The following is a 14,969-nucleotide window of genomic DNA, read 5'->3' on the forward strand; positions in this document are numbered from 1 at the left end:
TGAAGCCACCACAGCACATTTAATGCATGATGCTAATTACTGAACTCAAAGTGATTATATTATTTTTCAACAGGCCTCATAATTAAGAAAGTTTGAATTCCTGTTTTAAGTCTTTTTCTGAGTAAAATGGGATTCTCGGAGGAAAGCCATTATTTAAGGTGACATACAATGCCAGTCCTATATTATGGTTGAATTCCTTAACACCTGCAGGTCCCAACAGACACAATTCAAACTAGGTCCAAACTGTCCACATGACAAGGTACAATAGATGGTTATATATTGCAAGTCATTGAAGACCCTGAAAACACCAAAAATCTATCTCAAAACAGAAATGTATGCAAATTAGTTTTAAGATAATGTCAAATCATCTAAATCATCTGTCTCTTTGTCAACATTTTTTTCTTGAGAAATATAAAATGCTCACTGCAACTGTCCCATTTAAACCCAGGTGTGGGCTGCCGTCTATGGGATCGCACAGAGTTGGACACGACTAAAGCAACTTAGCAGCAGTAGCAGCCATGATAGTTCAGATCTGATTACTATAGAATTTTATATTTCAGCCAGCAAAATAACACTACTTTTCTGCAACAGCTGAGTAAAAGAACACAACAGATGCTCAAGACAAAAATTTAAACCTCATCTTATGGCAATTATAATTATCTATTTTTTCCTTTCCCCCGTCTTGATATATTCAAAATATTGACTTATTTTTCACTTCATTCCTCTTCATTTCTACAAATCTCTCTTATGTGCCTACTCTGTGCAAATCCCGGCATGGGCTGTGGGGCTAACAAGATGGAAGGATGCAGAGTGTCTTTCCGAATCTTGTTTTCAATCCACAAACACCTCTCAACTGAATTTATATTCATATATTACAAATGTAGGGTTGTGATTTTTGCAATTTGGAAAACTCAGCAGTGGCCACAGGACTGGAAAAGGTCAGTTTTCATTCCAGTTCCAAAGAAAGGCAATGCCAAAGAATGCTCAAACTACCGCACAATTGCACTCATCTCACATGCTAGTAAAGTAATGCTCAAAATTCTCCAAGCCAGGCTTCAGCAATACCTGAACCGTGAACTCCCTGATGTTCAAGCTGGTTTTAGAAAAGGCAGAGGAACCAGAGATCAAATTGCCAACATCCGCTGGATCATGGAAAAAGCAAGAGAGTTCCAGAAAAACATCTATTTCTGCTTTATTGATTATGCCAAAGCCTTTGACTGCGTGGATCACAATCAACTGTGGAAAATTCTGAAAGAGATGGGAATACCAGACCACCTAACCTGCCTCTTGAGAAATGTGTATGCAGGTCAGGAAGCAACAGTTAGAACTAGACATGGAACAACAGACTGGATCCAAATAGGAAAAGGAGTATGTTAAGGCTGTATATTGTCACCCTGCTTATTTAACTTCTCTGCAGAGTACATCATGAGAAACGCTTGACTGGAAGAAACACAAGCTGGAATCAAGATTGCCAGGAGAAATATCAATCACCTCAGATATGCAGATGACACCACCCTTATGGCAGAAAGTGAAGAGGAACTAAAAAGCCTCTTGATGAAAGTGAAAGAGGAGAGTGAAAAAGTTGGCTTAAAGCTCAACATTCAGAAAACGAAGATCATGACATCTGGTCCCATCACTTCATGGGAAATAGATGGGGGAAACAGTAGAAACAGTGTCAGACTTTATTTTTTTGGGCTCCAAAATCACTGCAGATGGTGACTGCAGCCATGAAATTAAAAGACGCTTACTCCTTGGAAGAAAAGTTATGACCAACCTAGATAGCATATTCAAAAGCAGAGACACTACTTTGCCGACTAAGGTCCGTCTAGTCAAGGCTATCATTTTTCCAGTAGTCATGTATGGATGTGAGAGTTGGACTGTGAAGAAGGCTGAGTGCCGAAGAATTGATGCTTTTGAACTGTGGTGTTGGAGAAGGCTCTTGAGAGTCCCTTGGACTGCAAGGAGATCCAACCAGTCCATTCTGAAGGAGATCAGCCCTGGGATTTCTTTGGAAGGAATGATGCTAAAGCTGAAACTCCAGTACTTTGGCCACCTCATGCGAAGAGTTGACTCATTGGAAAAGACTCTGATGCTGGGAGGGATTGGGGGCAGGAGGTGAAGGGGACAACAGAGGATGAGATGGCTGGATGGCATCACTGACTCGATGGACGTGAGTCTGAGTGAACTCCGGGAGTTGATGATGGACAGGGAGGCCTGGCGTGCTGCAATTCATGGGGCCGCAAAGAGTGGGACACGACTGAGAGACTGAACTGAATAAAATGGAGAGAACTGGCAAGTGTAACAAATCCATTTATTTCCCTCCCTCCTCATGCCACAACCACCATTCATACAACTACCAGTTATTGTCTGGATTGCTCCTGAAATCTTCCTAAAAGCTCCTGTCACCAAGATCCATTGTCACCTGGGCAGCCCATAATCTTTGTGTATCAAACCTATAGCCATCGTTCTCCTCTAGGGCGTTCTGGCTGCTCTCATGCATGCTAAGTTGCTTCAGTTGTGTCCAGCTCTCTGTGACCCTGTGAAACCATAGCCCATCAGGCTGGTCCATGTGGATTCTTCAGGCAAGAATATTGGAGTGGGTTGCCATGCCCTCTTGTAGAAGATCTTCTTGACCCAGCTATCAAACTTGAGTCTTTTATATCTCTTGCATTAAGCAGATGGGTTCTTTACCACTAGCATCACCTGGGAAACCCTCAGGATAAGACAAATAATTCCTTAGAGGTCAACAAGGCACATATATGTCTGTAAAGTATTCTTTATCAGAAGTCCCTCAAAACTCCTCTTTTCAACTTCCAGTCTTACAGAAATATTTATACTTTTCTTGGACTGGGGACTTTGTGGGAAGTCATGTTCCCTTCCTTCTTCTAATTCTTATCTCTCCCTCAGGTTTTAAATTCCATATGATTCCCTCAAAAAAGGAAGCCTTTCTTGCTTACAGATCTGGGAATAGGAGCCTCTTAAGGGTGCTTTCCTTTGTTCATTCAGAAAGCCTTCTGCTAAAGAGCTGCTCTGTGCTAGGCCTACTTCTAGGAGCTAGGAACAAACAAAATCAGGGAACAAACAAACACCAACCAAAAACCTCTGCCTCCATGGCACTTACTTTCAAGGTGAAGGAGCCAGACGTTTAACAAACTAATGAATAAATTCATTATGAATACAGTACACAAGGAGGTATTAAACAGAAAAAACTGGAGCAGGGAAAGGGCAGGGAACACACTCTGATGGGTGGGGGGATTGCAGTTTCAAACTAAGAGCCTGTTGCTAGCTTCCTTGAGGAGACGGCATCTGAATAAAGATCACAGAAGGCAGGAGGCTTAGCTTTGCAGATGCGAAGGGGAGAACAGTCCAGAAGAAGGAAGATTCAGTGCTGAGGGGGAAGGTCTCCTGTACTTAAGAATGGATGGCTAACAAACACATGAAAAGACGCTCAACATTACTCATTATTAGAGAAATGAAAATCAAAACCACAATGAGGTACCACTTCACACCAGTCAGAATGGCTGCGATCCAAAAGTCTGCAAGCAATAAATGCTGGAGAGGGTGTGGAGAAAAGGGAACCCTCTTGCACTGTTGGTGGGAATGCAAACTAGTACAGCCACTATGGAGAACAGTGTGGAGATTCCTTAAAAAATTGCAAATAGAACTGCCTTATCACCCAGCAATCCCACTGCTGGGCATATACACTGAGGAAACCAGAATTGAAAGAGACACATGTACCCCAGTGTTCATCGCAGCACTGTTTATAATAGCCAGGACATGGAAACAACCTAGATGTCCATCAGCAGACGAATGGATAAGAAAGCTGTGGTACATATACACAATGGAGTATTACTCAGCCATTAAAAAGAATACATTTGAATCAGTTCTAATGAGATGGGTGAAACTGGAGCCGATTATACAGAGTGAAGTAAGCCAGAAAGAAAAACACCAATACAGTATACTAACACATACATATGGAATTTAGAAAGATGGCAATGATGACCCTGTATGCGAGACAGAAAAAGAGACACAGATGTGTAGAGCGGACTTTTGGACTCTGTGGGAGAGGGAGAGGGTGGGATGATTTGGGAGAATGGCATTGAAACATGTATGCTATTATGTAAGAAATGAATCGCCAGTCTATGTTTGATGCAGAATTCAGGATGCTTGGGGCTGGTGCATGGGGATGATCCAGAGAGGTGATATGGATGGGAGGTGGGAGGGGGGGTTCAGGATTGGGAACTCATGTACACCCGTGGTGGCTTCATGTCAATGTATGGCAAAACCAATACAGTACTGTAAAGTAAAATAAAATAAAAAATAAAAAAGAATGGGTAGAAAGGCCACCATAAGTGAAGCAGAGGGAGCAAGGGAAGAGCCCAGAAGAGGAAGGCAGGGTATGTGCAGCCACATGAGCCAAAGGGATGCATGTAGCTTTTACTCCAGTGGCAGAGATGGCCACCGAGTGGCCTGGAGAAGAACAGAGGTGAAACAGGAGGGAAGGGGCAGGCACAACATTTGAAAGAACAGCATAGCCCCAGGACATGACATGATTAGAACTAACTGGATCCAAGATGGTAGATGAGTCAACTTCCACTAGACCTTGAGCCTCAGTATACATACTCACTGTAACACATCAGGAAGCTAAGTGACATAACCTCAGGGGACATGACAGTTCCAAGGCCAAAAAGTGGGTGGAGGCCCCATTCCTGGAAATCCCCACCTCTCCTCCCAAAATATCTAGAATACTTCTCCCACTCATTAGCCAATGAAATTAACTGCCCCTATAAAACCTGACAACCCCAGACCTTGGGAACATCCTCACCTTTTGAGATGGCCCACACTCTGTCTGTGGAGTGTGTTTCTCATTAAATAAATCCACTTCTTACCTATCACATTGTCTCTCACTGTCTCATTGAACTCTTTCTGAGCTGAGACATCAAGAACCTGAGCTTCATTAAGTCCTGAAACCAGGTGAGACTTCAGTTAAAGGACCAAGGATTCAAGTCCCAGTCTGAGTTACACAGTGTCAGCAGCATAATACAATTTAAGTTTTAAAAAGACCACAAGCCTGGAAGATAGAAGGACAAATGTAGAGCAAGGGAATCCAGTCTGGGAAATCACTGCAATATCCCCAGCAGCAAGGCCATGGTGGCTGGATGTAAGGGGGTGCAGAAGAAGTAGGATGTGCTGACAGATTGGTTGTAGGCTACAGGGTGAGAGAGAAGTCAAGTCCTTGGTTGAAAGGATAATTGTGAAGACAGGGTTTCTATCAACTGAGAGTGGAAGACTGTTACAAGAATAATTTTTCAGGGCCTGAAGAGGCAGCAGGGGTAGAAATCAGAAGTTTTAGAGTGTGTTGATTTCCACACATTAGTAAGATATTTTCCTCCTAAGTTATAAGATCATTGCTGGTTTCTAGCCTGAAGACATCTGATACCATGAAGACTAGAAGTTTGTCTTCTCTGAGGCCTGTAACAGTGCCCACTTGCAAAGTAAAAACTCAGTAAATGTATATTGAATTGATGAATGATCATTGAACATTAGCAAATTAGTGAAAGAGAATCAGATTTAAAATCTCAGTGCCACAACTCTAGAGTTACTTTTTCATACAGGATATAAAAATGAAAAAAATTAACATTCATAATTAATATTTGGTGTTTATTAAAATATGTGAAATATTGACAATCTAAGATTTTACTTGTATTGACTGAATAAGATTAATTTTACTTAGGAAACTATAGTAGCTGCATTAACTTTCAAGGAACACTAAAACTTTAAAATAATCATTAATTTAATAGTCCCACAACTCAATATAAATTATGTAATTTCCAGTGCCTAACCACGGAAAGAATTTGATGCAGTGAACCGTATTTTTATAAGTTTTCGTGCCTATAGCATAAGTTTTTATTGTAATATAATAAAACATGATTTAAATGATCAGGCAAAGCATCTGGTACAGTCAATGATCCAAAAGAAAATGTGCAAAGAAAGAACCACATTAGCAATTACTTTCACTCCCTTTCCTTGAACAGATCATATATGCCACCTGTTTATATTAGGAAATGGTATATTGTTCCCTATCTAGATTTTGTTCCTTTCTTCTGTCCATGAGAAAAATCATGGGAGAAACAATCAAGAAAGTCCTGTCTTACTCAGCTGAAGAGCTTGATCTCTTGGCACTGCACCCCTCCCAAATTTCCTGGATTGCTCATGCTATTTCATCAATCTGGTTCTTCTTCCCAAGCACCCTCCTCTGCTTTTTTCCTGCTCAACCATGCTCTGCTCAGGCATTCCATCTCTGGAAAGCCTTCTTTACTATCCTACCTACCATACTCTCCTAATCAAGTGTAAGAGCTGCCATATTTTACATGCATTGCTCTGTATTATATAATATTTGTTTGCTGACATGTTTGTATCCACCATTGACTGTGGATTAGCAATGGCAAGGGTCATTTTTTAAAAATTACCTTCAGTTCCCAGCTCTGTAGTACGTGAGCAATACATGCCCATATTATGATGAATTCCCAGCCAAAGGCATATCCTCCACATGGATTTTCTATACTTTTTACCAAGATTCAAAGGCCATATAAGATATATCTCCTATTGGCACCTATGTTTCCAAAGCTATGCTAAATATTGATAAGTCTTTGTAAATGTTGTTTTATTTTTGAGCTTAGATTCAAACAGTGACTCAGAGCCTACTTGTTTTGGGGGATGAAGTAGAAAAGAACAGCTTTATTGCTTTGTGAGGCAAAGGGGGACACAGCAAGCTCATGCCTCGAAAAACTGTGTGTCCCAATCTGGGAGAAACTGATGAGGAGTTTTATAGCAATGGTTCAAAGGTTGGGTTTCTGATAAGGATGAGGGTATGTGAAGCACCTTCATTCCTTTAATCTGGATTCATAGCTTTCCCTGAGTTCCAAAGGGTAGGTTCAAACAGTTGCTAATCATGAAAGGAGGGGATATACAGACAAGGAGAAGCCAAGAGACAACAGGGCAGCCTTGGGGCAGGGTCCTGGTCCCCCCTCCAGGGATACACATTACTTTATCTTTAAGCTTTCCTGTGGAACAAAAACCCCCAACAAATGGAAGAGCCTATGTTTTTATATTTATAGCCTGTGCTCTCTGGAGTGCCCCACAAGGAAGGGCCATCACAATCTCTCTGAAACTTGGTAGAAGGGGCCATCAGGGAGTCAGCATTTCAGTCTTGCTGAAATGCCACAGCAAGAAAGGTCACCAACAAAGTGAAATCTGGCGCTACATGTTGGCAATCTTGGCTACATTTTTGGCAGAATATTTGTTCTGCCAAATACTGTTGGCAGAACACATTGCCAGCAATCTCTCATCCCCCAAATCTGCTTAAACTTTGATGTATGGCACATGAACTTTAATAGTGATATGACTTCCATGAAAAAAATCATCTGCTTTGATCCTCTCACAGCCGGCAGCTGTGGGAGGCTACAGGATGACTAACAGAGTGTTCAGAGGAACACGTCAGCTCCATCTGAGGGTGAGTGCCACATGCAAGCTCCATCAGAGAACTATACTGGCACCATGTCTGGGTGTGGGGAAGCCTGCAATCCCACCAGATGGGATCCACAGTCAGGTCCCTGCTGACAGCAGGTGAAGACAGACACTGATGGCTGTCCCCTTGTGGACTCTCAGCAATTCCATTGCACGAAGACGCCCACAAGACCATAACCCTGTTATAAATGCATATGTGCTGAATCTCAGTCAAGGTCACCAAACAAGAAGCCACCTACTTTTGAGGAAAAATTAGTTCTGGGCTATTCTTTAACATCCCATGGGACACTTTAATTCTGTGTCAAATTCTCACAAATTAAAAGGATCCATTTACACACCCCAAAGTAGAAAACTCCAGAGCTTCTAATTTTTATCTAGCACCAGACTCACAGCCAGATACAAATTTAAAGGTAAACATTTATATCTGTTTTTTTCCATTTGTGCAGAAAACAAGAGCATCAGCTAAAATTCTCCAGGATGTATCAACATAACTGTGAGGGCATCTGAAATAACACACAGATAAACAGATCACTACACATTTGACAATGTTCTGCAACTTTTAATTGTCATATAACTCTAGTTTCATAAAGCAGGTGAGCATGATCTCAGCCCACTCACTCTTCCATGCACTCTCCCTTAGGTTTTACTCATATCCGCTTTCAATAAAGTGACCAACAGAAGAAAAATAAAAACCTTCTGATCAACAGCAGAAATATTCATATTTGGAAGTAAATATAGGCCTGTATGTGTACACACAATGAAATACATTGAATAAACAAGTAAAGACTTAAATGTGCCCAAACCCACAGAGCGTTCAAAGATTCTTTGATCGCATAAGGCACTATATTTATTTTGTTAATTATTCAAACAAATTTTTTTCCTTTATAAGACGTCCCAGAGAACAGGCTAATCACCAGAAGTTAGTTAGAGACAGAGACAGAGGTGGAGGTGGAGATGGAAGTGGAGGTGGAGGCTGGAATGGAAGTGGGAAAGGAGGTGGAGACACAGGTGGAGGCAGATCCTGATAGACATGTACCTTAATTGTGGTTGTGTGTGCTCCAGGGTATTCTTTTTCTTCCAGTGTTGACCATCTTTCTATGAACTTAGATACCAGAGAATCATCATAGTCCACTATCTGAAATCCAGAGACATTTGCTCCTCCAAACTGAATTTTTAATAGGTCTCCATCGGTAAATCCCTGGGCAGAAAACACATTTATGTCATATTTTTTTTATTAAGAACCACATAGAACTTTGACATTTACCAAATAACTCTATAAACTGTGGTTTTGCAAATTTCAAAGAATACCAAAGAGATATAAAAAGCCTACAGTAAATGTTTCACGCATTTTATCAGCCAATATTCTTCTTCAGCACTTAGCATCATCTTGGTTATCGTGGTCCTTAATCAATGAATGTCTACTGGTCCTACTTACATAAAAGTTCTCCAGTTTATTGAAATGGAGTCTTATTTATCCTTATCTAAGGAGAAGAATGGGGTTTTATTTATTATATCTACAACAGAGCACCACCAGATATTTAAACATTAAGCCAGTTCTTCAAGAGCTACAACACTGTGAGATGGTTATTTCTATTTAAATTGTGCATTCTCTCAGACAATATAAAACCTTTTAAAAGAGAAGGAAAGGTTCCAAATGCTTTGTCATTACTTGAGAACAATTAAGCATGAAACTTAGTTTTTATAAAATGTATTTAATTTTTAAAAATTCACTTCTGCTGTACTATCAGGATGAATGCAGTCATCACTAAAACTATCACATGGTGTTTCCACTGACTTCAAATACTGTGCTGATTTCAACTGTACTTCAGTTTGGGAGCACATTCTCCGAATGATGAAATCACAATTTTTAAAAGTCATGATCATAAATATTTTCACTTTATACACTATTCCACATCACTGTGCAAAAGAAGTGAAAATATTTTGACTCTAAAATGTAAGAGAGTCTTTTCTTTGTTGCTGATATTAAAAATATAGTTTAATATTATTTGTGTGGAGGATAATTATCTATATTTTGTTAGTGAATTATGTTTTTGTTTTTTCTTTTTATCAAAATAATTCAAATAAAGGAAAAATATATATAACAAAAATCATAGATTTTCTGTTCTGCCCCCCACACGCATTAGTTAAGCTCTTCAAAACAATCAATTTCAGTAATTTTTGTTTTTGATGTATTTGCCTCCATATTTCTGCATGAAACATTTTTGCTCTTTTTTTCCTAACTTAACCATGCTAAGTTTTCTTATGAGTTTATACTTCTGCTAGATGAGTAAGTCTCGTAACCAAACCATCTATCTCTTGTCCCATTTTCATGTTCACTGTTTCCATATTTAAAATTCTGTTATTTAGAGTAAAGCCAAACAATGTGCTAGGATTTCATTTTCCTTCTTACATAATATTTCCTTCTAATGTTAATGATATCTGCATTTTTTTCACTACTAGAACTTTCTCTGTACTTATCCTTAATTTTTTCCGGTTGCTCCACAAAAAAATTTCATGTTTATACAAGTAAAGCTTTTTTCAAATAAAATATTCAAACATTGCAAGTAATCTATTTTTCCTGTGTCCTGGAGCCTTCCTCCTTAATGCTGCAACCTGATTGGTTCCTCTTTCACTTTGCTCTGCTATCGTTCCCCTGAAATGCCCCTCCCCACTTTTCTGAGCAGATTCTCTGTATCATTTTTCTTTCTTGTTTTACTCCTTCCTTCTGCTAGAGTCCATAGAAGTCCTCTGAGATGCATGGAGGTACGTTTTTGGAGACACTGAATGCCTGTAACTACCTTTATTTTGCTCCGACAATTGACCAGTATTTTGTCTGGTCAAAACTTAAAATTTCAATTTTAAATTGAAATCCTCATAATCTGAAGGCATTGTTCCAGAGACTTTTGTTTTTTATTAAAAATTACAATATCATTATTTCTAATCATTTTTTGCATATGACCTGTTTCGTACTCCTCCCTGGCCCACACCTGTCAATATCTTTAAGATCTTTTATTTATCTCTGAAATTTCATGATGATATTTTGTTTAAAATACGAAACCTTTTGTCGTTCATTATTGTGTGTACCCAATAGGCAGTTGTGTGTCATTCAATACCAGGAATTTTTCTGAACATTTCTTTGATAACTTCCTCCTTTTTTTTCCCCACTATTTGTGTTTCTACAAAGTTTATCATTGAGATGTCATTCTTAGGTTAAACATCTCAGTCCCTCAGTCTTCTCCACACACACCATTTTATATTGTATTGTCATTTTGCTACATAATTTGAAAGATTTTCTTAAATTTACCTTCCAAGTTACTCAATTTACATGTGATTTTAGAAAAAAAAAAAGTTAATTTCCCAGAGCTCTTTCTTGTTCCTTTTTTTTAGCATCCTTTTCTTTTCTTTATGGATAACATTTTCTCCTCTTTCTTTGCACATATTCTTAAAATTTGAAGCATTGTTCTGATTCCTGACTGCCCTGTTTCTCTTTACTTGTTTATCTGTACTGTGTCCTTCATGGCAAATATTTTTCTCAAATGCCTAGTAATGCTTGGCAGTCTAAGAGAAAGATGCTGAAATGATTCTTGAAATTTGTATGTGCCCAAGTGGGGCTGGTTGATGAGTGAGCTTCATTGTAGACAGAGTCAAGTGGGTGGATGGCAAGGTTTTTAATCTGTATATGAAGGGCTGAAGAAAGGAAAATTGCATTCCCTATGACCACTTCTTTATCACTTTATCCCTTTTAATGATATATCGGGAACAGAACCACATCCTGTTGGGGAGGTTAATCAAGCTTTCAGCAATTCCTGAAGAAATGAGCCTACAATAATATCTGAGGATTTTTCTATTAAAACCACTTCCTCTTACACTCATTAGCCACTGGAAGGGAAAGCGTGCAAGTCCAATCAAGAGTTTAGAAGATGAAAGCCCTTCAACTTTGGATGGCATTCTTCAATTTTAAATGTCAGGGAAATTTTCAAGTGCTCTAGAAATTCTCAGAAACTGCAGCACTCTACAGATTCTTTGAATCTACTGATTCACCAGAAGTTCCATATGGTGAGGATACAAAGTATTTAGAAAAGGAAAAACACCACTTGAATTCAGATAAAATATTAGATAGACTTTTCCCCAGAAACATGACAGCAGCAAGAAGTTGCTGTTATTTTTCACTCTTTTTACTTTGGTCATTCAAACACATATTTCCTTTTTCATATCAAGTCTCAAATGGACCTCCTTCTGTCATTATCTCTCCATGTTCTGATATAACTTCTCAATCTGGACATTTTTAAAGATCACAGCTTTCAGTGTGGCTCTATGCCGTTCATCAAATAGCAAAATTCACATGGGGACTGACTGTCCAGGCTGTTCCTTGCACAGAACGGTTCTGGAAAGGCTGATTACAGAGCTGCATTTATTTTAACTCTTGCTTCTCTAGTCAGGAGTCATTTAGGGTCTATAAGCCAACTGGTAAGTAAGTTCTAAGGAGTTTTTAGAGTAGCTATTTCATTGCCAAATAGAAATTTTATATTGAACAACCAGCTTTCGCCAATAGCATGTATGTCTAGGGTTTAATATTCTTTATCAATGCTGAAAACAATACTTATCACTTGTAAAATTGTGGGCTTTTTCAATCTCTCCATGACTACTAGAAGTAATGTCTTGTGATATAACAATCTAATATTGCAGAAGCTAGGACACAGATCTTCATTGTATAAATAGGAAACCTCAGAGTCCTATAACGCTGTGGAGAATACATTCTCATTCTCTTCTTTTGTCCCTCTTCTAATCACATTTTTTTCTCAGGTTGGGGAGAGGCAGCCCTCAATTACACAGAGTCACATTTAATAAAGATTGTAAACCTTTGGAACACTAAAAACTGGAGCTCATTTTATTGCTGATTTAAAAATTGTTTTGAAAAACAGAAACATCTAGTGATAATTCTAAATTGACTTTGACTATACTGAAGAAAGGGAGATGCAATTAACCACTGGGATGTTTCAATATAGGGGCTTCTCAGGTGATTCAGTGGTAAAGAATCCGCCTGCCAACACAGGAGATGCGGGTCCGATCCTCGGGTTGGGAAGATCCCCTGGAGGAGGAAATGGAAACCCACTCCTGTATTCTTGCCTGAGAAATCCCATGGACAGAGGAGCCTGGTGAGTTATAGTCCATAGTGTTGCAAAGAGACACAACTGAGCAATACACACATGTGTTTCAGTATAATCTTAATTTTAGAGGAATCTCAAAGAAAAAGTGATCAACTATAATAATTCAGTTTTCATTGTGTTGCTTATACAGCAAGTAGGAAATCAGAAATAAATAATGTATAACATATAAATATTCTAGATATTTCCAGGTTTTCTTTTGCACTAAGACACAGTCTCACAAATGTGCATTTACACACAAAGAACTTCAAAGAAATGGGTAAAGGGTAATATTTATAATTATAGTGACAGAAACAAGAGGAAACTTGGACAATAAAATTTTATCTTTTTGAAAATTTTCCCTCTGTTAACACAAAGCATATGCCTTGTAACACAAAGCTTGTCAAATATTGTCCTATCATTTCTCACATCATTTATAATAATAGGAAAGTGATTAGGAAATATAAAGTGGAAAGCAAATCTAAAACATAACAAATTCAGAAAAACATCACCACTTCTAACTGACCAATGTAATCAAAATATGTTTTTAAAAATACCATTGATAAATCCTGGCTATTGATTGTTTTTAATTTATAGGCATCTCTATTAAAATAATAACTATAATTAATTCACCTACCAGATTTGCAATGATGTAATGGTACCCTTTAACATGTTTTCCAATGGTAATAACCTGACAAAGATAAAAAAACAAATGTAAGTAATGCAAATGTAAAATTACTTATGACTTGATTCAGAAAATTAAAATTTTTTTTTACTGTGTTTCTTGATCATCTACAAAGAGTCATATGTGATAAAACATGATTGTCAAATTCAGAGACTATTTCTCTCTGAAAAAAGTAAACATACATTTCAATGCTTTATAAATTTTACCATTCAAGAAGCCAACAACTAAAAAAATACACATGTATTTTATAATAGTACATGAATTTTAAAAGAATATTAAGAAGTATATGACAGAATTCTAACAGAGGACTGTAAAATAATATTCCAATCTTAAGAATCTTGAAATAATTTTAGCCTAGTTACAATGAACATTGTTATTTCCAGTTTGAAGCAGCAAAATATAAGGGAAGCTAATTTTTCTCCACAAATCCAAGTCAAAAATCAATGGCGAGATAAACACCAAATGGAACAAGCAATTGTTGGTAATGCTCACAACAATCTTGGACATTACTGAATCAACTGGACCCCTCACTGATCTAAATCACTGATAAAGAAAAGTGGGTGAAATAGCCATGCTGTAGAGTGGTACTTAGATACTCAACTGTAATTTCTATTTTTAAAGAAATAGTTACACCTATGCAAAGCATCACATGCTAATAAAAATTGGAAAACATTAGCTCAGTCCCTTATTAAACTACTTTGGGGGCTTCTCTTTGCTTTTAGCAAAATGATCAAAATCCTTCATATGTAGCAAAATCCAGGTCCACCTTCTCCCTCTATAACTAGAGTTAGAGTCCTCTTTCAGTTTCTTTGCACACAAAAGGTTTCTTTCCATCACCTCAGGGCTTTCATAGATCCCATTGACTCTGCTTGGAAAGTTCCCCCACCACCATCTTTGTCTCTTGAGGCACAGTGAACCCCAGCCTAAATCGCTACCTCCTAGAAGATTCCCTTCCTGAATCCACTTCCTCATCCCAGACAAAGTGAGGTGCTCAAAGAGCAAGTGAAAGTCGCTGAGTCTTCTCTGAGTCTTTGCGACTCCATGGACTATACAGTCCATGGAATTCTCCAGGCTAGAATACTGGAGTGAGTAGCCTTTCCCTTCTCCAGGGGGCCTTCCCAACCCAGGGATCGAACTCCATCAAAAAACAAGTGGAGGGCCAAACCCTAGAAGGATTCCAACGTATTTCACCACTACCTCATATGGCAGACTTTGCTTCTAAGTGGTCGCTATTTGGAAGGGAGTTTGGGTTTATATTATTTTGTAACTTCTTTTTATGTTACACAACTAAATTAATTGCCTTTTCCCAGAAAAAAACACTTTGTATTGAAGGTAGGATTTTGAAGAAAAGATATCCTCCTAAATGAAATGCATTTTAATTAACTAACATAAGCTGAATTTAGATGATCATGTCTCATATTTCCTACTGGCATCTAATGATTGTCCTTACTGGTCATCCTACTGTATCAATCATGCATGTCTTCCTTCCGGGAATTAAGAAAAATCACAGTATAAATGATGCTACCAGAAGTAGAAGTCCTTGACTTGTGCGTTCATTGACAGAATGAAGAAATATGAAAATGATCTAGCCCTACTTCTGCCTAAGAATTAGT

General features: G+C 38.3%; 1 protein-coding gene across 1 annotated transcript in view; it reads right to left on the reverse strand.

Moving 5' to 3' along the window:
* GRIA2 (glutamate ionotropic receptor AMPA type subunit 2) overlaps positions 1–14,969 on the reverse strand; it is a 195,425-nt gene that overhangs the window by 63,373 nt on the left and 117,083 nt on the right. Inside the window, exons 5-6 of the mRNA XM_052654312.1 lie at positions 13,309–13,362; positions 8,564–8,725 (exon numbers count right to left, since the gene is read on the reverse strand). Of these exons, the coding sequence (XP_052510272.1) occupies positions 8,564–8,725; positions 13,309–13,362 (216 nt within the window). The remainder of the gene's footprint in view (positions 1–8,563; positions 8,726–13,308; positions 13,363–14,969) is intronic.

Source organism: Budorcas taxicolor, chromosome 17 (assembly GCF_023091745.1).
Source record: "Budorcas taxicolor isolate Tak-1 chromosome 17, Takin1.1, whole genome shotgun sequence".
In the NCBI taxonomy this organism is placed as follows: Eukaryota; Metazoa; Chordata; class Mammalia; order Artiodactyla; family Bovidae; genus Budorcas; species Budorcas taxicolor.